The sequence below is a fragment of the Choloepus didactylus genome, chromosome 2, assembly GCF_015220235.1.
Source record: "Choloepus didactylus isolate mChoDid1 chromosome 2, mChoDid1.pri, whole genome shotgun sequence".
Taxonomy (NCBI): Eukaryota; Metazoa; Chordata; class Mammalia; order Pilosa; family Megalonychidae; genus Choloepus; species Choloepus didactylus.
In genome coordinates, this window is record NC_051308.1 from 236805800 (window position 1) to 236832556 (window position 26757).

The window sequence follows — 26757 nt, forward strand, 5'->3', positions numbered from 1 at the left end:
GGAGCCTAGAAAGGGGAATGAGATCTTGTTATTCTGTACAGGTTAACGTGATACCCCGATGCCCCCCAGAGTATTTTGGGCAGAAAATAAAGTATTTGCAAAGTCCCCTTGAGGGACTGGGGAAAAAATGTGGAAACATTCAACTTCCTCACCTGGGGAATTCCTGATATTCTCACAAGCATGACTCCCAGGGGTGTAAATCTCCCTGGCAAATGTGGGACACGACTCCCAGGAATGAGCCTGTACCCAGCATCGTGGGATTGAGAAAGCCCTCTTGACCAAAAGTGGGAAAAGAAATGAAACAAAATAAAGTCTTGGTGGCTGAGAGATTTCAAATAGAATCAAGAGGTCATTCTGGAGCTGTTATTATGCATTATATAGATACTCCTTTTTAGTTTCTAGTGTATTAGAATAGCTAGAAGGAAATACCTGAATCTGTTGAACTGTAATCCAGTAGACTTGATTCTTGATGGTGACTGTATAATTATATAGCTCTTATCGTGTGACTGTACGATTGCGAAAACCTTGGGCCTAACACTCTCTTTACCCATTGTATGGGCGGATAAATAAGAAAATAATGACAAAAAATATATAAATAATAGGGGGTTATAAGGAGTGTGGGATGGTTTGGGTGTTCCTTTTTATTTTGGAGAAATGAAAATGTTCTAAAGTTGATTGTGATGCTGGATGAACTATATGTTGATACCGTGAGCCACTGATTCTACGCTTTGGATGGATTATATGGTGTGTGAATGTATCTCAACATTGCACTTTAAAAAATGGGCTGTTAAGGCAGTTGGGCTATCTCAGGACAAAAAAAAATTAACTTTGCTACCTTCTAGACCTGCGTTCAAGTCCTAGCTCAGGCCATTTACCAGTGTGTGACCCCGACTTTGGAGAAATCACGTCACTTCTCTGAGCCTCTGTTCCTCATCTGTGGAATGGGGATGAATAACTGCCCCTCTGCAGGGATGCTGGAAGGATCTGAGCTGGGGAGTCCCCCACACCCAGCACATAATAGGTCCTCAATAAATGTAGACTCAGAACTCGAGGTTTGCCGCGGGGTGCAGGGGAGGGTTTCCCTGAGAAGTTCCCGGAGCGCTCTGCCTCACTCTTCCCCTTCACTCAGAGGAAACCCCCCTCAGGCCCCAATTCCCCTGCAGCTCCCGGCCCCTCCTGAGGCTGTCGCAACTTCCCACCACCCTCCCTGCCCGCTCCTCAGAACAATTTCCACCTCCTGGCATTGCCTGCATCGTCTCCCCCCTTTTTCTCCATAGGGACCTAAAGATGCAAGCGTAGCACCCCAGACTCACAAACACTCTCACTCTGCACCTGAAGCGCAGCCACTTGCGTACATGCCCCAGAGCCCCTCTGTCCACCCAGACCCTTGTCCAGCTCGCGCCACGTCCCCCAGGCCCTCACTGCACACCTGACCTACACGCATTCTTCGCCTGCTGCTGTCACCAGCTAAGGCTGTCTCCTGTGTTCTTTACAGTCCCTCCCCACTCTAGCCAATAAGCTCTTCGAGGCAGGGCTCTCGGCCTGGTCACTCTGTGTCCCCAGCACCCAGCCAGGCACATAGTAGGAACTCAATAAATATTTAACAAATGAATGGATGAGCTTAAGTCTCGCAACAGCTCTTTGGGGGTAACCCTGTTATTAAACGCATTATACAGAAAAGGAAGAGGAGGCCCAGAATCTGGGCTAGATGCCATCCAGCGGACTCTAGAGCCCCCTGCTCCCCCCAGTCACACTCTCTGGGCCTGACTCCTGGACTGTGTGTGCCGTCACCCCCAGCCTCACTGTGTTTCCCCAGAGTCTGGCATGGGGCCTGATGCTATAAAGCTTTAGTGCTTGAACAACTAAAAGAGAGCCTGAATGAATCAATGAATGAATTCATCTTTTCAGAGAGATATTTTGTGAGGCTTCCGGAACTCAGCTCCAAGTGCCCCCTCACGGACCCCCCCCTAGGAACTTGGAGGACAGAGAGGTTCTGGTCCTGGATGTTCTTGGAAGGCTTCCTGGAGGAGGGGGAGAAAATTAAGGCTGGAAGTTGGGAGGTTGCACAGAGATTTTGTGGTGGGGATGTGCCTTCCACATATGGTGACTGAGGGAGCAAAGGTGGGACTCGGAAGGTGTTTGGATATGGAAGCCATGGGAGGAGCAGGGTACCACCAGGGAGGGCCCGGGTTAGCAGGCTTTGGACTATAGGCACTGGGGAGCTATGGCCGGTTCTGTGAGGCCTGGCCAGGGCTTTGGAGAGGAAAGGTAGGGAGGAAGCCAGGAGGCAGATTCCATTCCCTGTACATTTACTGAGCCCCGTGTGAGCCGGTAGGCCCTGGGACCAAGGGTTGGGGGCTTCAGTATGGTGAGGACCCCGGCTAGAGCCACCCTCAAACAGCAAGACTGAGTGGTTGGGAGCACGGACTCGAGCCAGCAGGCCTGCGTTTAAATCCTGGTTGCACTCCTTAGTGGCCATGTGACCTGGGGCTAGTGACTTAACTGCTCCCTGCCTCAGTTTCCCCACCGGTAACATGAAGATAATTATAGCAACCACTTCCTCGGGCAGCTGGGTGGTTTAAATGAGATAGCACCCTACGTATGTAAAAAGCCTCAATAACCAACAGCTCTCATTGACTTTTTAACCAAAGTGTGAGTTCCTGGATGGCAGGGGCTACATCCTCATCACCTTTTCTGTCAGAGCCCAGTCCTGGTCGGGCACAGAGTGGCTCTCAGGGCACTTTGGGTGAGTGGACCGGGCTCAGCTCACAAGTGCCCTGGTGTCAGCAGGGGGTCCTCCACCTCGGGGGAGAGGCCCTCGAAACTTGACGAAACTGGGGGCATTTCCTGGGTGAAGTGTCATCGCGGTGAAAAACAACGTTGCTGTGACAGCCTCTTCTTGCATAATCTGCCCACAGCCCTGTGTGACTTCCTGACCAGACCCTGTGCAGCCCTGGGAAGGTGCCAGATCCAACCCCCTCCTCAGGGGCAGCCTGGCAAGACCTCCTAGAGCCTGTTCCCCTCTCTGAGAAAACTAGGGGAATTGGTGATTTCCAAAGCTTCAAATGTTCTCGAATCAGAGCGATGCGGGCTTGAATTGCGGCCCTGCCACATTCTGAAGGCCTGAGGGCCTGAACACACAGGACAGCCCCACGGTCCAGAGCTCACATCCTGGAGACAGACGGATTTGGATGCAAATGCTGGCCGGGTGACCTCGGGCAGATCAGCTGGCCTCCGTGAGCCAACTCTGGGAACAAAACAGTAGGGCCTCCGTTTTACATGACCAATACGTTCCAACACCCTTCGTGTAAGTTGAAAATTGCACATAATAGTGAACCCCATTATTTAATAAGTGTTTCTTACATGAACATACCTAAAGCACATTTTTCTTTGTAAATAAGGCAAATAAACACTCTAGTAACAATAAGTAAACAAAATTAATCATAAAAATACTTTTAAAAAATTTAAATTCTCTCTGCCTTTTTTCGATTGCCAATTGCATATAACTGAATTTGCATGTGTTGAGTTAGTGTAAAACGAGGTCCTAACAATGGCAAAATTACTGGGAGGGTTAAAGGAGACAATGTATCTGAAGAGTTAAGCACGACACCTGACACGCCTCTCCTTGACAGGTGGGGTCATTACCTCCCCCCCTGAATCGGGCTCTGTCACTGCTTGGCCAATAGAATGTGGCAAAAGTGAGGCTGTGCCAGTTTCTGGGCCCAGGCTTTGAGAACCTGGCAGCTTCCACTTCCTCCCTTGGGAGCTGTTTGCTTTAGGAACCCAGCCCCACACTGAAAGGAAGCCCCAGCTGCTCCCCCGAGAGGGCCATGGAGAGAAACCCGTAACCAGCACCAACCTGCCAGCCATTGAGTGAGCCAGCTTAGAGCCCCAGCTGGAACTAGGGGGAGCAGAGATGAGATTTCCCCACAAAGCCCAGGCCAAACTGCAGATCTATGAGCAAAATAAATGACTGTTGCTGTTTTAAATCACTAAGCTTTGAGGAGATTTATTACCCAGTAAGAGATAACCAGAACAGAACATCCTCCAGGGAAGATGGCCGAGTAGGGAGCTCCAGGACTCAGTCCTCACACCGAAACAATTATTAAAGAGAAGGGATTGTCTGAAACAACCATCCTGAAACCCCCGAGGCCAAAAGAACACTGTCCAGCATCCAGGGAAGACCAGGAGAAAAAGGCTAATTACAGTAAAGAACTGTAAATTGCACTTTTTGCACAGTGGCCACCGATGCCCATCCCCCACCCTCATGGCAGACCACCATGGGGTCCAGTCCCTGGCTAGCTGCTGGTGACAGAAAGGGACATAAAAATGCTCCTACCCTAGAACAGGAGCAGGCACAGCCCAAGTGATCACAGCTTTTGACTAGTGAATTCAGATTACTGGCCGTGGTTCTGATGGCAGCTATTGTTTCAATCCACCCCAGACAGCGGCAGAGGCCATGGAGATTTAAAGACACACACGGTGCTTCCTCAGGGCTGCAGGGGTCAGTTAGCTGAAGGGCTGCTTTTGTGGGAAGGCCAGGAAAGTTCAGCTTTGGAAGGCCATCAGAGAAGATTTGGGCACCCTTCCTGATCCCCTACCTCCCCAGGGCACCGTGGAGTCAGTCTGCAGCCCCTTTGTGGGTCCCTGGCCCTGTGTTGGCTGGGAAAGACTGACTTGGGGAAGTCTTCTCCAGAGTGATTCTCCTCCCAGAATTTGCCCTCTGGGCAAAAGCAGCATGAGACAACAAAAGGAAGGTAAAAATCTACAGAAGCAGACAGTCTGGGACAAAGGCCTGCCAGCTTCAAATACCTGGGAGAGAGAAGTCTGTCTCCTGGGAAGCAGAAGGAACAACCAAACTCCTGCAAACAGGCAAACTCAAAAACAACTAACAAGCAAAAGCCCAGGAACAGACAAGGCCCAGAAAGACAAGGAAAACTGTCTTTCTTTGTGTACACCTCACTCTCCTTAGGCAGACCTTCCTGAGAGGACAGCTGAAGCTCAGGAAAACCTCTGTCTTATCACCAGCTGGTTACAAAACCATGAAACAGACATTCTAGGGAGTAAACACCAGCATTAACATTTTAAAATATTAAAATGTACAGTGTGCAACATGAGTACAAGACAAACACAGAAACAGGAAATTATGGCCCATCCAAAGGAAGAGGATAAAGCTACAGAAAAGCCCAACAAAGATGATGAAAATGTGGACATACTGATCAAAGCTTTTTAAAAAATGATCTTAAAAATGCTCAAGGAGATGAAGGAAAGTATAGAGAAAGAACTAAAGGATATCAGAAAAAACAAAGAATGAGCAACATGAGAAACTTAGTAAAAGAGACAGAAATTTTAAAAAGGAACCAAACATCTTTCTGATGTAAGGAAAATGTTCAGAGATAGATTGTGGTGATGAACGCATAACTATGTTATCATACTGTGGACAGTGTATTGTATACCATGAATGATTGTATGGTGTGTGAATGTATTTCAATAAAACTGAATTTAATAAAAAAAAAAAAAAAAAAAAAGGAACCAAACAGAACTACTGGAGTTGAAGAGCACAACTGAAATGAAAAATACCCAGGAGGGTTTCAAGAGCAGACTGGAGCTCGCAGAAGAAGGAATCAGTAAACTTGAAGACAAGACACTTGAAATGAGTCAGGAGGAGGAGCAGAAAGAAAAACAGTATATTAAAAGAGAGAAAAAAGCCTAGGTCACCTCTGCGACACCATCAAATGCACATGGATCACTCTCGAGGACAGACCATATGTTAGGTCACAAAACAACTCTCAAAAAATTCAAAAATATTGAAATCATACAATGTATATCCTCCAACCACAACAGAATGAAGCCAGAAATCAAAAACAGAGGGAGAAATGGAAAACTCACAGATATGTGGAAATCAAACAACACACTCTTTAACAACCAATGGGTTAAAGAGGAAATCAGAAGTAAAATTAGAAAATATCTTGAGGCAAATGAAAATAAAAATACAACATACCAAAACTTAAGGGATGCAGTGAAGGCAGTGCTTGGAGGGAAATCTGTAGCTCTAACACTTACATTAAAAAAGAAAGACTTCAAATCAGAGACCTAACCTCAATACTGGAAGATCTAGAAAAAGAAGAGCAAACTAAACCCAAAGTGAGAAGGAAGGAAATAACAAAGATCAGAGCAGAGATAAATGAAATACAAAACAAACAACGAAAAAATAGAATCAACAAAACCAAAAGTTGATTCTTTGAAAAGATCAATAAAATTGACAATCCCTTAGCTAGACTAACAAAGAAAAAAAGAGGATACAAATTATGAAAATCAAAAATGACAACGGGGTATTACTACTGACCCCACTGAGAAAAAAAGGTACTATAATAGGATACTAGGAACAACTGTATGCCCATAAATTAGATAACCTAGGTGAAACGTACAAATTCTTAGACTCACACAAACTACCTACAATTGGCTCAGGAAGAGATCTCGACAAACTAATTACTAGTAAAGAGATTGACTCAGTAATCAAAACCTTTACTTCGTTGTAAATCCCAGGACCAGATGGCGTCACAGAGGAATTCTACCAAATAGTCCAAGAAGACTTAATTCCAATTCCATTCAAACTCTTCCAAAAAATTGAAGAGCAGAGAACACCCCCAACTCATTCTATGAGGCTAACATCACCCTCATACCAAAGCCAGATAAAGATACCACAAGAAAAGAAAACTACAGACCAATATCTCTTATGAATATAGATGCAAAAATCCTCAACAAAATACCTGCAAACCAAATCCAACAGCATATTAAAAGAATTACACCATGATCAAGTGGGATTTATCCCTGGTAAGTAAAATTGGTTCAACATAAGAACATCAATTAATGTAACACACCACATTAACAGAATGAAGGAAACAAACAAACAAACAAACATGATCATCTCGATGCAGAAAAGGCATTTGACAAAATTACCCTTTCTTGATGGAACAGAAGAAATTCTAGGAATGGAAGGAAACCTCCTCAACCTGATAAATGGCATATTTGCTGAACATGGACTATGTGCTTAGCCCCGGGCTATTTACCTACATTACTCTAAGATTCACAGGTATCTCGCAAGATAGATACTGCGACCATTTTGCAGATCAAGGAACTGAGGTTGAAAGCACTTGAGCTTTGCTTGAGACCATGCAGCTGGTAGCCTGTTGGGCTGGAGGTTGAACCCTGCTGGGTCCTCACCCTAGCTCCCATTCCTGTGCCTCCACCACAGGCCAGTGATGAAATGGCTAAATGTCCCCGGATGGATGGCAGGGGACCCTCAGACTGGCACAGACACGGGCTGCTGGAGGGCCTAGGAGGAAAGCACAGGCCACTGCCTACCACAGCAATGCGTTCAAGACTACGTGCATCTCCAAAACCACCCCCCCAAAACACAAGCAAGGGCCTCCAGCCTCCCCAAGAATTTTTGGTTTGGTTTTTACTCCCCTGGAAGACACCCAAAGAAAGGGGAACCTCCACTCCCCGGGTGTGTCATCAGCTGCAGTCACTGCAGCAGGAACCAGGCGTGTTCTCTTAGCTCTGCCCTGAGAAAACATATCCCGCTGCTTCCTGGCTACTGGGAGCTGCTACCCTTTTCCCCGCTTTCCCTCTGAAATGGGTTAAAACAATCTTTGCCACCCCTTGTCTGACCTTTCTTACCCATTGCTAAGATAATACCAGGATGTTTATTGTTCTGATAAGAGAAAACAGAAATAAGAGTAGACTGCAGATCTTGATAAAATCTAAGCACTTCACAATGGCCCACCAGGCCCTCTGTGACTCGTGACTCCGACTCCGTGACTCGTGACTGGTGACTCTGCCGGCCTCACCTGCTCACCCCTCTGCCTCACTCCCCACGCGCCCACTGCAGCAGTGTCCTCCCCAAATCTCAAAGGCCACCCCGGCCTTTGCACGGTGGTTCCTGTGTCTCCCTGGAATGCTCTGCCCCTCCCTTCCCCCCACTGTGCTTGCTGGTCACCCCCTCAGGGAAGCCTTCCCCGACCAGCTGGCTAAAGGTGACCCTCTCTGCCACCGCCCCTAGATCAGGGCTCCCCGCAGCACCTGGCATGAGCTGACTGAAACAACTGTTCACAGATTCGATTACTTGCTGTGGTCCAGCTCATCCACGAGACACAGTCTGCTCACCGTCACGTCCACTGTGCCTTGTCCTAGGTGGTTTTGGAAGGCGGGGAGGGAAGTCACTTGTTAACTGAGGACAGATCTTGAGCATCAGTGTGGCGGAAGGCAACAGAACCGTGAGCGGGACATGCCACAGAGGGACCTGCAACCCTTCACAAGCATCGAGCAGCAACAGCCTATGGCTACAGAAGGGGGCCACGTGTCTGCTCGCTGCGGGTGTTCCCACAACAACGTGGCCCCAAAGGGGGCCAGTTCCCCAGGTTAGCCCGAGAGCCCTAGTTAACCTTCAGGGAGCGAAAGTAGGCTACTGTGGGCCAGCCTCAGAACCAACCATCCATTATGACATGTTTTTTTGGATGAGAGATCTTCCTGGCCCAATGCCTGTTGGGAAGTTAATGGGGTGAATTCTGGACGCCCAGAACGGGCTTACTCTTGGCAAGTGGCCTCTGGGTGGTGAGGGCAGAAGCTGCCGTGTGGTGAGCATAAGCCCCACATCAGGGGGCATCTCAGGGAAGTCCTGTGACCCCATCAGACAAGGACTGATACCCCCATTTCACCGATGGGGAAACTGAGCCTCAGGGGGATCAAGGGCTGTAACCAAGATACTGTGCTAGTGAGCAGCAGAGGGGGGACTCACATGTGGTCGGACCCCAGGGGGAACCCATTCACAGGGCTGTGGACTTGGGTGGGCAGGTGTCTCTCCCTGCACTTTGCTCGTATCCCACTGCCTCACCCTGGTGGCCTGCTCCTCAGGGTCAGCCCGTGCAAGGGTCCTAGGAGGGGGCCTGGGGTGGGGCCCAGCCAGCTTCTCCCGAGGCCTGAAGCTCTTAACACTCTCACCTTGGCTTCCCGCCACAGTCACACACGCAGGCCTCTGCCTTGGGCCCTGCCTGTGACTCCAGTCCCCAGGCCCATTTGCCAGCCCCTCCCATCCCCCTTCCCCCAAGGCTGTAGCACAGAGACAGGAGGGTCAAGGAGCAGCTGTGGAGAGGAGGCCCCAGGGATGGCAGGTGCTGCTGCCCTGCACAGAGTCCCTTTCTATCCAGCTCAACAGGTAGCGCCTGGGAGCTGCAGAACGGAGGACAGACAGACGGAGACACTGCTCTGGGTCTGGGGGACCCCAGTGCTGGGGGAGGAGTCAGGTGAGAGGGACGCTCTGGGGATTCAGTTCCACTGTGGTGACAGCTGCGGGGTCTTGGAGAGTCTAAGGATCCTGTGAAGTCTGCCGCCCACAAAACTGCCTCCTGCCTTGGGGCACAAGGGTTGTTCTCAGAAAGCAGCAGCTGATCACCTGCTGTCACCGCCTGATTACAAGGGTTCAGGAAGAGGACTGTGGCAGGGGAGGTGGTCTTTACAGCTTAGGAATTGCCACACTGAGCTGTCTCCCTTGCCCATCCACCCACCAGGACATCAGAACAGCCGGAGGCTAAGAAGGACCCAGACCCAGGTCTGGCTGGCGAAATTCACCCTGGCCCTTGGCCTGACCACAGGGCAGGGGGTGGCTGGTTCAGTGGCAGGTGTAAGGACATCTCGGTGCGGCTGGAGTCCTGGGGATGGGGGAGAGGTCTGTCGCTGGCCCTCAGTCTCCTCTACCCCGTGGTCGGCGGTGGAGGGGGTCTCCAGGCTGGCTCCAAACTGTCCCTGAGCTGTGACCAGGGAGGCAAGCCGGGTCCTCCCAGCTCATGTGAGAAGCCCCCAGGCTCACAATTCCCCTTGTTTCCCCACTTGCTATTTTGTGAGCCCGTTTCCAAGCTGGGGGGCTGGCAATCCCTTTCCGCGAGCACCTGAAGGGTGCCTCGTGACAAGAGTGACTTCATCCTGTGCATCTCCAACAGGCAGACCCTGGACTGGGCAGTGGGCGTGATGTGGAGCAAGAATCTGCCTTGCCCCATAAGGAAGAACTTCCAGCAAATGGAAAGAGCTGCCCCAACAGGAAGCAGACTCCCCGTCCTCAGAGGTGTTTAAACAGAGACCGGCAGGCCAGGTGTCCGGGGCTGGAGGGGCTGCAGAGGAAGCCTGCCCTGGCGAGAGACTCCTCGGACCCGTTCCCGCTCAGAGGGTCTAACATTCTCTCCATTTCACTGATCCTTTCCTTCGCCTTAGGAGTCTTAGTTTGTAAGGAACTTAGGAATTTTTAGAGGTTCGAAAGCTTCGGGAAGAGCCAGTGGGTGAGGGCATGATTTCATTAAAATGTGCGTCATATTCCCAAGTCGGGGCTGCCAGGAAGGCCCGCTCAGTGGGTGTGTGGTGTCCGAGTGCACTTTCCATGCTGACACTCTGGAGAGAGCAAGACACACCCGCACAGCCCAGCACCGAGGCGTCGGGGCAAACGCTGTCCACCCCACCGTAGCGGCTTCCAGCCCAAGTCCAGGTTTCGCGTATAACCGCGTCTTGCAGGGCCCCAGACTCTCCAACTTTCCCCCCTCGCAGGGGAAAACATCTGAGTGGTTTCAGGAACGACCCTCGTGATGCCTGACTCAGCCCCAACTTCCTCCAGGGCGAGCCGCCAGGAGTCAAGTCGCCTTCCCGGGCCTGGCTCCGGGGTAAGTCCAGGAGTCCCCAAGTCGCCCGCAGCTCCAGCCCCGGCCCCTGCCGCGAACCTGCCGTCAGCCCCAGGCTCCACCTCAGGCCACTTGCTGGCTCACATGAGTCAGAAGAACCCGGGGCACCAGCAGACCAAAGGGGGATGGCTTCACTCCCCAGTGGGAAATGCAGATACCCTGAAATCCAGACTGAACCGACCCCTCTTTCCCAACACTCCAGGAGGCAGAATGTCTCGGTGAAACCTCGTTGCCTGGTGGCCCTTGACATCTGCGTGCCATTGTGGTGTCAGCAGCCGGCTGGCGGGCGGCAGCCAGCGTGATCTGCAAGCGTGGCAGATCTGGGGAAGCCGCTTCTTCATTTCCCAGGACGCAGCGAGGGGTGCCCACAGAGCAGTGAAGGGCCCCGGAAGGGCCTGCGGTCTCCCCATCTCCGTGGGCGGGGAGGAAGTCGCTGGGCAGAGCAGGCAGGACCTTCTCTCGGGAGCAGCTGGGCGGGAAGGGTCTCTGGCCGGGGTTGAGGCACTGCAGCTGCCCAAGGAGTGCTGGGGTCCCAAGAGGCCTCCTGCTGTGGGGACAGGGGGCCCATTCTCAAGACGGGTGAACTGGCTGTAGATCCTGCGCCCGCAGAAGGCGCCATGGAACCAGGTCTGGCAGCACCAGGAGAGTCCCACGGGGCACTCACCCCACGCAGAGGGCACGCTGTGCAGGTGGCTGCTGCAGCTGACGTGGGGACCGGCCGGCAACGCCCGATCCCTCGACTTCCCCTTTGGCTCAGGAGAAACCACCACAGGTGCAGCCTCAGTGCCCACAGGGGGCATGTTCACAGTGAGCAGGGGCTGGGTGCACGCCAGGCTGAGCAGAGGGTATCACCACTGAGGCTCAGCGCAAGGGGACTCAGACACAGCCTCGAGGCCTGCACCTCTCGCTTGGGTGGGCTCGGCCTTGGTGGTCTGGGCCTGATTCTCAGGGCCCCAACAGAAGGCAGCCAGCCCAGCCCCTGCCCATCTGCTGCCCCAACAAACACCACCATGCGGATCCACCTCCCTCGAGTGTCTCTCATGCACAAGCTCAGGTTCCCCTCAGGTCTGGATTGGGGGGCAGCCAGGTAGGGGCGTGAATAGAGACCAGCAGACCCCTTCTGTGTGGATGGGCTGGTCACCACTAGCACTAGAATCGCAGTTCAGGCAGATGGGCCTCTGCCCCCCAAACCTGGGGCCACAGCGCCATCCCGGGCTCCCAGGGGGATCCCAGCTGCCCTCCTGGCCCCAGCCCAGGCCAGGCCTCACTTCTCCGAAGCAGTTGTGGGCAAGGGGTCCTCCTTCCCTTCCTCCTCCACCGAGAACATGACGTCTCCGCTGCTGCCCAGGGGTGGCTCCGTCTCCTGTTCTGGGTAGTGGGACGCGTGGTCCACCTCTAGCTCCTCCTCGAACTCGGGCCTCGCCGGTACTGCCAGGGCACGGCCCTCGGGCACCTCGGTCCTCACAGTCCCCACAATCACTGTGTCAGCCTTCATGATGTAGATTTTCTCTGCAAGGCAAAGGGAAGGGTGAAGTGGGGGTCCAGAGCCCCGGCTGGGAGGGGGCACAGGAGGCAAAGGAGGGTCCCAGTCCCAGCCTGGTCTGTGGGACCTTGGGCAGATGACACAACCTCTCCGGCTGCAGTACACCCCACCAGCCTTGCAGGGGCCTGAGCTAACGGAGATCACACAGCGAGGACAGGCAGTAGGGGCTGGAGGGGGGAGGCTTGAGACTTTCCCTGCACTTCTTCAGCAATGGGTGGGAAAGGAGAAGACAGCTGGGAGAGAGAGTGAGCCGTGGGACGGAAGCAGGTGACAACAGCAGTGACAGCAGCACCGCAAAGGGCCCTGCGAAGCAGGCAGCCTGCTGCCCCCATTTTACAGGTTAGGGACGCAGAGCCCAGAAAGGTTAAAGGGCCCGCCCAAGGTTACCAGGTACTCAGTACAAACCCCCAAACTCCCACCCTGCCTGGCTGCCCTTTCTGCTCCCTGGGGTCCCAGTAACGGGCAGAGTGTGGCAGGCACGGGGCAGGGGGGCTGCAGAGCTACAAGGCAGGGCCTGGCCGCACACTTGAAGCAGACATCTAGGTGGAGCAGCTCAGCCCAGTTTTAGGCCCACAAGTGCCAGCCAGGACAGATGGTCACCCACAGTGATCTGGACAGCCCTGCTTGCCCTGGGCCTGCACGTGCCCTGCTGGCCTCCCACCCATCGCCCCCATAGCTGCGCCCACCTGGCACACAGTGGGTGCTGGGCAGACCAAGGCCAGCCCAGGCGAGGCCTAATCCCCAACCCTAAGCAGAGCCTCCAGTGCTGCCATTTCAGTAAGGGGCACACAGAGGTTGGGGGAGCTGGAAAATGCAGACACCTGGGATGTGCCCGGGCCATGGGACTTAGAACCGCCCAGCTCTGACGACCTCCGGCCTGGGGAGAGGCCGCGCCCCTGCTGCTCTGCCCGGGCCTCTGGAGGTGGAAAGGGGAACTCAAGAGGGAACTTTGGAGCTGGGGTGGGGCAGAGAGCACAGAGACCCCTGCTGCTCTGGATAACCGGGTTGCACCTCTCCGATTCAGGAACCCCAAAAAGATTCTCAAAGGACCCCACCCTCAGCCCCACTGCATAACACCAGCCCTTGTTTTTGTTTCTAAATGGGAAGTGTTCAAAATAGCAGTGAGAACCAGAGGGGGACCAAGAGAGCGGGACGAGAGAGAGATCAGGGCCCCATGCCCCAGGCCCACGCCCTCAATCGAGGCCTGTGGGCTCCTGACCAGAGGGGCTGGGCAAATGATGGGGCCTGAGGACAGGAGAGAGAGGGAGCCTCAGGGGGCAAGAGGCAGGATAAAGGAGAGTGACAGGGGTAGAGGAGGTGAGGGAGGGCACAGGGGGAGAGACTTGGGGTGAGGTGGAGTGGGAGGGGGGCAGGGTGCTTAGGCAGAAGAAGCCAGAGCTGGGGGCCAGGCCTAGCCCCCTCTTACATTCAAAGGGTCCAGGTTCCACTGGCTCCGCCTCCCTCACAGGGCTGCCCATCCCCCAGGGATGGGGGAGCGGCTCTCCAGGAGCTGCTTGCACTTCCGCCCCACCCAGGGATCCAGAACTCTGGGAAGTCGCTTTGGGGGCGGATGGGGGGCACTGCAGCACCTCCTTAGGCCCCACGTCCCCTCCTTTGAAGCAAAGCCCCGGGTTTAGGCTGGACCCTCCTGGGAACTGCAGGGTGGGGGAGGAATGCAGGGGTTGGTCCTCTGCGTGGTGTTGGGCCACAAGAGTCACTCATCTCTTTGGCATTCAAGAAAACCTCCCGGGCCTCTGACCCCACCATGGTGGAGGGTGTGCCACCGCCCGTCCCCCAGGAAGGCAGGCCCCCAGGCCCGGGAAGGCTGTCAACGTCGTGCATCCTGGAGCCTGGCACGTCCTCTGTCCTCCTGGTAATCCCTCCAGGGGTGCCACCCGCAGAGTTCCAGGCACTGCGCGCGGCACCAACGCAAATGTTCAAACTAGGATTTCTTAGGAAACCCAAAGAAGCTTTTGGTATTTCCCAAAATGAATTCTTTTCAAATAAAACTTGCTGAAAGGTACAGTTCCAAAAATTTCAGCTTGGTTCAAAAGGCTCCAACCCAAAGAGTCTATCCACCAGTGTCTATCAGAGAAAGGTCCAGAGCAAATTACAAATGCCTTAGCATTAACCAAGTGTCTTCAGGGAAGACAGAGATGGGCCCACTGAGGCCCTGCCCCCAGGGAGTTCACATTAGATAAGGGGGACAGTCCTGTAAACACACAGTCCCACTGCTGCATGCTGAGGACACCAGGTGCGGGCAGCCTGGAGCCAGGGGAGCCCAGCAGAAAGGCAACTGGCCTAGATAAGCACACGGAGAAAGCAGGGAAGCCTTCCTGGATGAGGAGGCAACTAAGCGAGTACCAGGGGACATCAGGAATTAACTCGACTCAAAGGGCTGGGGTAGTTGGCTGTTCCAGGTGAGAAAAGGCCTGGAAGCGAGCCAGGGCTCTAAATTCGTGACCCTCCCTCTTAAGTGGGAGGACCAGCCCTAAGGCCAGGGCTGGGGAGTCAGGATGCAAGGTGAGTCTGGCAGGGAGAAGCCCACTCAAGACCAGCCTTGAAGGCCAGAATTAGGATCCTGGGATTCATCCTGAAAGTGGCAGGGAGCTGCTGGAGGGTTGTAAGTGGGGGTGGGATAGGACAGGTGTACACTTCGGGGAAAACACTCTGGGTTGCACCAGGGTAGAGAGAAGCAGGATCGCAGAGCAGCAGGGCAGCCCCCGTCTGGGGCGGGCTGGGTACCTGGGACCAACCGTGGACATCTGAGGCCGCCAGACACAGGGTAGAGTCCCAGCTCTGCCACTTAGCAGCTGTGTCACAAGGAAAACCATTTCATCTCCCTGAGCTGTGGTTTCCCCAGTTGTAAAATGGGGAGGACACCACCCTAATTGTCAGGAGATGATCAGAGGTGCCTTTTACAAAGAGGCGTGTCTTGTCACAGGTGTGCCTTCCTCCTGTCCCCTCAGGGGCTGTGTGTGTGTATGGGGGTGGTGGTATCATTTTTTACTTGGCAAGCAGCAGGCACTGTGCTCTGCATGTCACACTCTACGTTACACTTCATGCTTTACATTATTTCACTGAATTCTCACAGTACCCCACGAAGGCAGTACTGCTATTTCAATTTTATAAAAATGGGAACTGGGATAAGGGGGCACAGCAAGCTGCATTACATACTGTGCTGGTTGAAGCTGCATGCACCCTAGAAAAGGCCTTGTTCTTTTAATCCATTCCTGTAGGTGCAGACCTATTGTGGGTGGGACCTTTTGATTAGGTGGTTTCAACTGAGATGTGACCCACCCAATTCAAGATGGGTCTTAATCCTTTGGTGGAGTCCTTTTTGAGACAATAAGACAGAAAAAGCCAAGGGAGAGTTCAGAGTGAAACACCCAGAGAAGTTTGGAGAGAGCTAAGAGGAAAAAAAACCCCGGAGAAGAGAGAGAGAAATGCCCCCGAGATGCTAAGAGAGATCCCACAGAAGCTCAGAGAGGAGGCCACTGGAGCCAGAAGCTGAAAGCAACGAGACCCAGGAGCCGAGGAGCAGCAGACTGTGGCCACATGCCCTGCTATCTGACAGAGGGACCCCAGATGCCAGCAGCCTGTCTTCAGAGTCCAGGTATCAACCTGTTGATGCCTTCTAACTGGAACATTTTCATGATTTTAGAACTGTAAAATTTAAGTTAATAAATCCCCATTGTAAAAGCCAATCCATTTCTGATATATTGCATTCCAGCAGCCTTAGCAAATGGAAACACATCCCTAGCTTTAATGCTTTGTTTACCTCTTCCACAAGCATTTCCTACTTGTGAGGGCTGGCAGGAGAATCCAGGCCCAGCACCCACCTCCCCTGCCCCTGGCCCCAGCGACTCACCAATCTTGTTATTGGTGTGCTCTGCCGTCACCTGGGGCTCAGGGAGGTCCCTGGGGGGCTCAGGGCCCCCGTCCGGGCTGGCTTCCAGCAGTCTCAAGCTCTCCAGGCAGGCTGTCCCTGTGCCAGCACAGGTCTCCATCATCGGGGGGCTCATTAACCCCAATTCTTCTGTGCCCGGCTCTGCCACCAACATGCTCCTCCTGGCCTGCAGTGGACACAAAGGAAGTAGGCTCTGACCCCATGTATCCCCAGCCTCTGCACTGGGCAGGCCCCTTTTCATTTCTGTGGACCCTAGTAAGTCTCCCCCTCTCAGCCTGAAACTGCCACGAGCACCCCTGGGATTCTCGGCCTTGATAGCGTGGCACACCCGTGTGGGGCATTTGGGGTGCAGGCAAGCTGCTTTTAACTTGCATCAAGTACAAGAACAACAGCCAGCCACCTATAGGGTGCTTGCTCTATGCCCTGCTCTAAGCCCTTGACTTATACAAATCCTCACCACCACCCTAGGAGGAGGGCAACATTAGCACCCTCCCCATTTTACATATCAGAAAGCCGAGGCACGGCAGAATCGGGGAACTTGCTCAGAGTTATAGTTAGTAAGCATCTGGGCCAGGATTTGAACCCTGGCGGTCTCACTGCAGAATCCACACTCATAAGCACCAAAGTCTGCAAGAGTCAGCCCCAGGCCCCCCGCTTCTGGGAAGCCCTCCCCCACCAGCCAGCCCCCGACCTCCTGTGACCTGCACACAGGAGCCCCTGCCAGTGTGCGAGCCTTGCCTGGCAGCACCCCAAGCTTGGGCCACAGCTTACCTCTTCTGTGAAATGGGACAACAGTACCCACCTCTGAGGATTGAAAGGACTACCTGAGATAATTTCCATAAAGCACCAAGCAAGGGGCCAGTGCACAGGAAGAGTTCAATACATGGTAGCTGATTTTTTAAAAATTTATTGTTATTAACTATCATCTCAGCTGTGAGGACGTCAATGATGGGGAGGAGCTGGAAGGAGAAAAGGGGAAATAAACACAGGCTTCCTCGTGACCAGACCTGGCACCCACAGTGGCCAGAGCCAACTCCACTGTCTGATGGGCCCCTCTGGAAGTCCCCAGCAGGATGAGCCAGGAGCTGGAGGCCCTGTGGGGGCAGGGCTCCCCATCCTTGGCCAAGGCCCGGCTGAGGCCCCAGGCGAGGCCCGCTGGCTGCAAGGGTGCAGACACAGTCCGAACCTGCAGGCAGAGCCCGGGCCCCACCAATCTGGGAGGCACACAGCCTGCCCCACGGCTTTCGGAATGAGCAGATCTGTTAGGGAAGGGGTCCGATTTAGGGGCACGAAGCTGGGGTGAGGGCAGGAGAGGCTACTCACTGTTGGGCTCCTCCCGGGTCTGGAATCTGCAAAAGAAGAGCAGCCACTTCACCAAGGAGACAGGCAGCCACCCGGTCCCGCCCCGCCCTACCTGTTGGCAAATGGCACTCATGGATCCGGCCCAGGGTCCAGGCCCTAGGTCTGGAGAATGGCTACGGGTTTCAGGGTCACTGCCCAAGCCCAGGCCTGGGAGTTCACTTCTCGGTGCCAGCCTCTCCAGCAGAGGCACCGGGGTTAGCACCTCTGGGGAACCACCTCCCCCAAAGCCATTCTCATTGAAAGGGGGCTCAGCCAGTCAGCACACTGGGTCTCCCACCCCCCAAACGGATTGGTTCGGGAGACACAGCACCACCCAAATGCTGCCAGGGAGACTGTGCTGGGTCACAAGCTGGTGTGTGGCAGCCACAGGGTCCAGAGAGCCCAGAGCTCCCCGGAGCACCACGCAACACTCAGTGGGGGACCTGCAGGCAGGGTGGCAGAGACAGGACGGGTCCTGAGGGCATAATCTGAACTCTGCGTCCAGACATGCCTGAAGCCAGCCGACCAACAGGCTTTTAGGGGGTGGTTCTGAGTTCAGTTTTCGATTATGTGTGCCCTAAAGAGCCCCAGCTACCATCTTAAGGGGGAAAACTGTCCCCCCAATCACCCACTTCCCTCAATCCCACCATTTTGTGGGCTCAGGAGGTGTTGTGAATTGACGCAGCGGTTATCAGGGTACAACCTTTATCTTCTCATCCCAACCCCCTACCCTCCACTCCAATTTTTCTTTCACATTAAGTATGGTGCCTGGTCATGGCCAAGTGTATGTGGCTGACGTTCACCCTGAGCCCAGGTGTCCAGTCTACTCTGGGGCAAACTGTCTCCCAGCCACAGACGCTCGTCCAAGGACCACAACCTTCAATGAAGCCAAGCAGGCCAGCCCTGCACAGAGACTTGGAATGTGTTGTTTTTCACGTGTGCCTATCCGACTAGAGAAATCTGCTGCCAAGATGCCAGTCTGCCAGCTAAGCCACCTCTGATCTCATCAGTTTGGGGGAGCCTTCAGCCCCGAGTCCCAGTGGGCACTCACAGAAGGCGGGCAGATGCAGACAACACAAGACCTGCAGCTGGACTGTGACGCTCAGGCACCGGGAGGGTTTGGGAAACGCTCCGCCCCTACGTGAACCTTCTAAGTGGAACTGACCGGGCAGAAAGCGTCTAAGGGGGAAATGGTCCCAAACGATGGTCAAAGAAGTCCCATGTGTAACATACCATGACCGATTCTTGACTCGGCCAGCCCACGCAGCTGGCTGGTCCCAAAACTACTGTTCCCCACATGGCGGCGCGGGGCCCGGCCTCGTCCCCGTTCCCGCAAGGCGCCTGTTGCTCAAGCCACCACTTGGGAAATGCTCTCTGGCCCGAGGAACATTCTTTTAAATGATGTCAGTGAAACCAAATGAGTTTTGAAAACAGCCAACTGTTACTTGGTGCCAAGTCACTGGGGTGGCCAGAAAAAGGAAAAAAAAAAAAAAAAAAAGTGTGTGACGAAGTCACAAGACAAAATAAATAAAAATGATAAAACTCAGTCTTGGAGAGGAAGTGGGTAAAGAGGAGCACTGAGCAGCTCACGTCCTGTCAAGGGCTCCATCTTCCTAAAGAGGCTTCTGGCAATGAAAACCTCACACCCTTTGACCCAGTAATTCCTCTTCGGGGAACACACCCTCAGGAAGTAACCCAAAAGAAAACAAAAAGACTGTGCACAGCGGTGGTATTTATAATGACCGAGAAACTGAAAACAAGCCAGATGCCAGACAACAAGGCAGCTTTGCAGCCCCAGAGTGGGGGGCCTACTGGCTGTGAAGCCCCTGCACAGAGCACTGGGCCTCTCCAAGCCTCGGTCCTCTAATCTGGAGAAGGGGACCCATCACACCAACTTTGGAGGGTGTGCTTAACTGAGATATCACCAGTGACAGTGCCCAGTGATAAATCAGGGTTGTGCCTTTGTGCTGACATTTACCCCGAGCCCACTGGCCCTCCAGGAAAGCTGGGCAGTGCCCAGGCATCCAGTCTACCCTGGGGCAAACTGTCTCCCAGCCACAGCTGTCTCTTTTCTGGAGATGCTGACACTGAGTCCTTGCTTCTCCCTCTGCGGTCTTCTTCCCCCAAACCGTGACCCCGGCTGAAACACAGCAAATTTCCACACAGACCCCAGTAGAGGGTCATCTGACAAAACACTGACCGTCCTCCTCATGGCTGTCACTGTCATTAAAAAAAGGAAAAGTCCGAGAAAGAAACTGTCACAGCCCAGGGAAGCCCAGGGGCTGGGCGGGGAGGGGGGAATCCTGGGACAGATAAAGGACATTAGGAAAAAATGAAGGTAATCTAGATAACCCATTTATGCACTTTAGTTGACAAAGTGTAAGGCTATCAGGTCACTGATTTGACAAATCACCAGGCTAAAGCAGGCTGGTAACAACAGAGGAGGCTGGGGGGTGGAGCATTTGGGAACTCGCTGTACCATCTTGTCACATCTTCTGTAGACCTAAAACTGTTCTAATAAATAAAGTCTATTTAAATTTTTTATGCCCAGAAGGCCACTCTCGCAGAGTACAAGCACGTGAGTTCTGACACATGATTCAAAGCTCTTGTCCCTTCCGCCCTCCTTGTTCTCATCTTTTCCATGCCATCCCTTGCTGAGCTGTCATTCCCAGCCACTGTGGGAAGCAGAACAATCCTGAAGAAGGAGCTGGTCAAAGAGGGTCAGCCAGGCTGTGGCAACCAGCACCCCGCAATTCAAATCCTGCTTCTACCAGGACTCCTTGGAGAGATGGCCGAGTCCAGGGCTGGGGCAGGGAAAATACAAGAGAAGCCTGGAACATTTTAAAGTAAAGAATGTTCAAAAACTTTAGGATGGGGGCATGTCAAATGTATGCAGAAGTCAGCTGAAGGGACTCCCACTGGCCTATTTCAGGACAATTAGAGCATGAAAATAAGGAATGATCGTAAAAGGTTATAACCCATTGAAGAAAATGGGAATCCATGAGTGTGTACAGACATAAGTACATAAATGAATAAAATGAAAGCTGGGTGAGGAATGGGGTGTTTGCAAGGTCTCAAAGTACCTCCCCACAAAATGCTTAGTAATAACCAAGGAGAAGGGTAATTGCACAGTGGAGAGGCCTGGCAGACACGGCCCTAATCAAGGGCTCAAAGCAAACATCTCCAGTAAAGAGATAACTGAAACCTGGCAGAACGCAATGAGAAAAGTTCAGCATCACGTCTGAGACATTCCCATCAAAGACACAAGACCTGAATCCAACCACGAGGAAAGAGCAGACAACCCTAAGGGAGGGACGGCTGCAAAACCACGGGCCTGTGCTCTTCGAATGTGTCAAGGCCATGAAAGACAAGGAAAAGACTGAGGAACCACTCCAGATTGAAGGACACTAAAGAGACTTGACAACTAAATGCAACATGTGATTCTGAACTGGAATCTTTTGCTACAGAGGACATCATTGGGACCAGTGAAGAAACCTGAATGGGGTCTGAGCACTAGGTGGTGGTAATGGATCAAGACGAATTCCCCAATTTGTATGGTTTGATGTAAAAATATGCCTCTGCTTCCATGAAACACACACTAAGGTATTCGGGGCAGTAAGACATCAAGTCAGCACCTTACTCTCTCATGGTTCAGGAAAAAAACAGGTTCTTTGTACTGCACTTGGGACTTTTCTGTAAGTTCGAAAGTGTTTCGATACAAAAAAAAAAAACAAAACAAAACAGCTTTTCTACCTACACCTGCCTGTAATAAAAGACAAAATGATGACTCTAAAACCCATTAAAATGAAGAATTAAAAGAATTTAGACCACTGATTCTTAACTGGGGGTGATTTTCCTGCCAGGCAACATTTGGGGAAGACTGGGGACATTTTTGGTTGTCACAGATGGAGGATGCTACTGGGATCCGGTTGGTAGAGGCCAGGGATGCTGCTAAACATCCCGCCATGCACGGGGCAGCCCCTACAACAGAGAATCATCCACTCCCAAATGCCAACAGTGCTGAAGTAGAGATCCTTTTTCAGCCATGATCTCAGCAACAGCAGCAAACAAAATCCCGGTTCTACTGCTAACTAACCAAGGAGCCTGGCACAAATCACATCATCTTCCTGTGCCTCAATCTCCTCATCTGTAAAATGGGGATGATCATAGTATACTTGTCTCCCAAGGCTGGTCAGAGGAATTAAATAAGATCATGTAAGGGCTTCACAAATACTGCTACAGAGGACACCGCAATGAAGTCAAGTCAATTTGAGAGATGGTTGGGGAACACCTTTAGGCACTTGTACAACTCTGGCTGCACTGCTTAAGTACCAAGACACCTCCCAGCCCTACAGTTTAGGGAACACATTCCCATCCTGCTCCTCTTCAGCCCCTTATGGAAGTGACAGTAACTGATGCTAGACTGAAGGCTTGAGAGCAAGGACAGTTTCTGTATCCAGCAGAGAGCCTGCATCTAGAAAGTGCTCAAGGAAGGTGACTTGAATAGACAAATGAGGGAACAAACGAGTGGATGCTGCCCTCCGTCCCTTCAGCACCCACTGCTCCAGAGGGAACGAGGAATCCATCTTGCTCAGTTCATTCTCAGCCGGCACCCTGCAGGCCTGTCGTGGCCTCACCTTCGTTCCTTCTGGGGCCTGGGAGCCCAGAACACGGGGACCAGTGGGCCAGAAGCGGCTGGGAGAGGATGTCCATCAGTGAGCCTCCACACTCAGTTCCTTGTAGGCCTGCTGCTGAAGGATGGTGCTTTTTTTTTCTTGCCTTTTTTCTTTTCGTCCTTTTTTTTTTTAGACAAAACTGCTACCATGAAGGTTTGAAGAAAAAAATAAACTGACGGCAATGGAAATTCTAGTACTAGAAAAATGTCAAGAAAGCAAATGCCAGTTTCAATGAGACACTGAGCCTGACAGCTCATGGAAAAAGGCTTGAAACTGTCAAAATGCAAAAACCCCCCTTGTGAAGGGAAACTCATCAAGTTCAAAACATGTCTCAGTGGAACTGTGTTTTTGGGCCCAAGTCAGAAGTCGGATTACTGCCAGGCTCTCCAAGGGTCTTGGGGAGCAGGGCAGGGAGGGGACACAGGGAGGTGATGACGTTGCCTGAAGCTGACTTCTGGACTCTTGGGTGGGCCTTGGGGTGGTAGACAAAGCTGGGGAGAAGGGAGGAAGACGGGACAGAAGCGAGGCCTCTTCCAACAGAACCCCAAGTTGGGCAGGTCTCCTCAAGAACCAGCGTCAGGATCTGACTGCCACATACAGGCCATGTGTCCGGGGCCAGTTGTCCCTGCTTCTGAGTCATCTCCTCCCTAAGGAGTGGAGATCACCACCCTGGAAAGCCGCCTACGGAAGCTCAGACAATCTATGCCCACTTCATCCCCTGTGCTCGGGGCCAAGCACCCAGTAGGTGCTCAATCAATGCTTGTGGGATGTTGGGAAGACCTTAAAGGGCCACCAGGGGCTGTACCAGGCATAAGGTACCTGGAGCCCCACACCCATCTGAGGTGACAGCTGGAGGACACTCCTGACCAGACCAGTGGAGAGGAACGGGGTTTCGGAAGGCTGGCTGCAAGAGCAGAACAACCAAGAACTCCAGAAGAGCTGGGAGTCCTGCTAAGGGAAAAGGCACGAGACCCAGGACGGCTTATCTTGCCACAGCAGCTCAGGGCTTAAGGGGACCCCACCTCAACCCACAGGCCAATCCTTTGCATCGGGTCCACACTCCTCATTCCACAGAGAGGGCGTCAGGACCTGTCCGAGGCCCTGTGCCTTGTAGGGGGGCAGAACCAGGATTCCACTGATCAGCCTGCCCTCCTGACCTGTATGCCCCTCTGCTGCCTGGCAAGTCAGTGGTAGAGAGGGAGGGAGAGAGAAGGGAGGAAGGGAGGGAGGAGGGAAAAAGGGAACAGAGGAGAGAAGGGGAGGGAGAAGGAGAGGCAAGGCGTGCAGGAATGTCTCTCCTGGGGATCAGCACGGAGGACAGAATGAAAGAGAAGAAGGTTTTGTAAACGCCCATACCAGTATTGCACCCAATACCACTGTCCAGGCACCCTTCACCCACATCACATTCCCACTGCAGATGAGGCCACGGAGAGAGGAGCAGCAACTTTTGGGAAGCCGTAGAGGGGGGCCGCGAAGTTGGGCTAGGTGGAGAAAAGAAACTTCCTGGGCCCAACCCAGGGCCCAGAGCTGCTGTGTGTCTGTCTGAACCTCTAGACACTTACCTACAGGCTCCAGCGTGGGCCGGAAGGTCTGGACTGGGTAGCACAGGTGGAGCTCTGAAACAACACCAGAAGGAGGGCTGGAGGTGCCAGGCTTCAGGGGCAAGGGCAGGGCAGGGGCCCGGGCCAGGCGAGCACAGAGCATCCCCTCCCGGATCTCCCCATCCACTCACTCTGGAGAATCCCCTTCCTGCAGGCCCTCCAGTGGCACAGGAGGAAGGAGGCAGAGACGACTACCAGCAGGAGCACCACTGCCAACAAGAGGAACACGGATCCTGGAACACAAAGGCGGCCCTGCTAGCTCTGCCCCTGGCACCAGAGGCCCCAAAGTTGACCCTCACTGCAGCGAGCCAGGGGCCCTGGCTGCAGCCGCCCAGGACGGCCCAGCTCCAGACGACTTTCTCCTTCTCCTGGGACATGGAGACCAGTGTGGCTGACAGTACCCGATCCTTTCCCAAACCAGGGCTGAAAACCAGCCCCTGTATTTGATCTGGCCCTTACCACCTGCCCCCCCTCACCTGCTCCAAGGAGCCCATCGGGGCACCTAAATTCCTGAGGAGGGACAAAGCATTTCTAGAGAGTGCGAAATTGAGTATCAAGGACCCAGAATGAGAAGGGATTGAGAGCCAAAAAAGCACAATCTGGGGACTGGGGAGGAGGGGACAGTGGGACGAGAAGCCCCAGGCAGCTGGCAGCACTGACAGTGTGTCAGGGTGGGGAGGGCAGGGCAGCCAGGATGGGTGAAGGGGGCCATCGGCTCTGACACAGCCCCCTGGCTCCCCACTACACCTTAAGCTCCAGAGGGCAGGCCTGGGGCGGGTGGGGTCCACCCTGCACACAAACACACTCAACAAGTGTTCCTCAAATGAATGAATCAACAACTCTATGCTCGGGGCACCATTACTCTCTCCATTTTACAAACAAGGGAAAGTGAGGCTCACGATGGCTACAGAACTTGCCCAAGGTCACTTCAAGGGTAAATGGCAGAGTCACAGCTCAAGCCAGGCCACATGGCCTCCGGAGTCTGTGTTCATATCCACTGTCTCTCTGGATGCATTTCTTTACAGCTTAGCACTGTACTTAACAAGCTTCCTGTTTTCTTTGGTCGCTTATGAAAATCATTGTTTTTTTTACTTTAAGTTCATTTCTAGACGTTAAAAAAGTAATGTATGCCAGATCTGAATGTGCATATCAATCCTGGGGAGACCTTGTTAAAATGCAGATTTTGATTCAGGAGATCTGGGGTGGGGGCTGATAATTTGCTTTTCTAACAAGTTCCCAATTGATGCTGATGCTTCAAGTCCAGGACTGCCGTTGAAGAAGCCAGCCTAAGACATCACCACCACCTCGTGGCAGCTACTAGAACTGCAAGTCCTAAAATGAATGGCCCAATGTTAGAGCTAATTATTTATAGCAAACTGTCTGTAAAGTGCTGCGCAACATGCGAGGTATATACTATACTGCTCAGAACCCTGCAAACAGTCCATACCACAGTGATAATAACCCTGAATAGTATATGTTATTACAAGGAAAAATCTGAAGCTCAGAGTAATTAAGCAACTAGCTCAAGGTCATACAACCATGCAACATTTTCTGAATAGTAGTTATGGGCACCAGGGACGAAGCAGTGAATAAAATTCCAGCTCACAAGAATTAAAGAATAGTCAATAGCAAGTGGCAAAGCCACAGCCCCAACTCCAAAAGCTGGGAAGCTGGGAGTCAGCCTGGACCCCCCACCCCGGGTCCACACTCAGTGGGTGGAGCTATCCTGGGAGGAAATCCTGGGAGGAAATCCTGGGTTCAGTGGGGCAGCCATTACCTGGATCCAGACGGGGCTTTCCTGTGGAGGAGAGAGAGATGGAGGCGCTCGTTGGGATGTCCTCGTTAGGCCTCTTACTGGTCTGGGAGTCCCATTTGGTGACCGAGGTGGTGCTTCTGGGAGAGAAGGCTAAGATACAGCTGACAATCGAGATGACAAAAGGGAAGTATGTGCTCATGAAAAACTCCCTTTCTACAGAGATTGTGTGGACGAGGCCCAAGTCCCCAGACCTTGTACCCACAGTCTGTGCAGACACTTTGAGGGCACACAGCGAGTCTCCAAAATGACCTGCAGATTGACACGAGGACCCGGCTGGGACCCTGCACCCACCCCTGCCCAGCTGCACCCTGGGCATCCCCTGGGCACAGCAGGGACAGCCCATCCTACAGTGGCCACAGAGAGAAGGGCCGGGAGTCACCTGGTGGGCGCCTCGCTGTTCTCTGGGGCGGAGCTGCAATCAGGCCCGATCTCCCTCGGCTCATAGGTGACGTCTCTCTCAGATGTACCTGCAGGGGCGGCAGCATCTTGGAACTGGTGCCAAGGAGCCAGAGAGGCCTCATGGCAGGGCCATTAGGAGGCAAGCACTGGATATGACTATTACTAGACAATAAGAAGATTGATGCCCTTCAAAGACATTATGCTCAGAAAAGAAGCCAGACATAGAAGACCACATACTGTGTGCTTCCATTGACATGAAATGTCCAGAAAACGCAAATCCACAGAGATGGAAGGAGAGGAGCTGAGCCTGGGGCAGGGCTGCCACGGGACTGGGAAATGACGAGGTTCAGATTGCAGTGATGGACACACAACTCTAAATTTACTGAGAATCACTGAATTGTACACTTAAAGTGTATAGATCTAAGGTATGTAAATCATACCTCAATATGATGTTTTTAACAATTGGGACTGTTCCCAAAGCGATGATTTACTTCCGGAACAGGAGGGGGCCAGGGAGCTCGGCCGCACTGCTGTTCTAACTCCCCGTCTGCCCCGCACCCTCGCCCTCGGCCAGGTGGCTCTGCCGCGCCTCCCGCCACACGCAGGTGTGTGTGCTGCTCTCTGAACTTGAACTTGCTCGGGTCCGCGGTACATGGGCGGTAGCGAGCTCCCAGTTTCTGGCCGAGGCCCTTGCGGGGCTCAAGCTCCCGCCGGCCCCTCTTCCTCACTGCGGCGCCCGTGCAGAGG

At 53.0% G+C, this 26757-nt stretch overlaps 1 protein-coding gene across 1 annotated transcript in view; it reads right to left on the reverse strand.

The window, feature by feature from the left end:
* Positions 1–11968: 11968 nt before the first annotated feature.
* Positions 11969–26757, reverse strand: part of TNFRSF8 (TNF receptor superfamily member 8) — a 32103-nt gene continuing 17314 nt past the window's right edge. The window contains exons 6-13 of the mRNA XM_037810460.1: positions 26502–26737; positions 25991–26103; positions 25573–25688; positions 23927–24028; positions 23757–23810; positions 17501–17526; positions 16139–16343; positions 11969–12233 (exon numbers count right to left, since the gene is read on the reverse strand). Coding sequence (XP_037666388.1) covers positions 11989–12233; positions 16139–16343; positions 17501–17526; positions 23757–23810; positions 23927–24028; positions 25573–25688; positions 25991–26103; positions 26502–26737 — 1097 coding nt within the window. The 3' untranslated portion in view covers positions 11969–11988. The remainder of the gene's footprint in view (positions 12234–16138; positions 16344–17500; positions 17527–23756; positions 23811–23926; positions 24029–25572; positions 25689–25990; positions 26104–26501; positions 26738–26757) is intronic.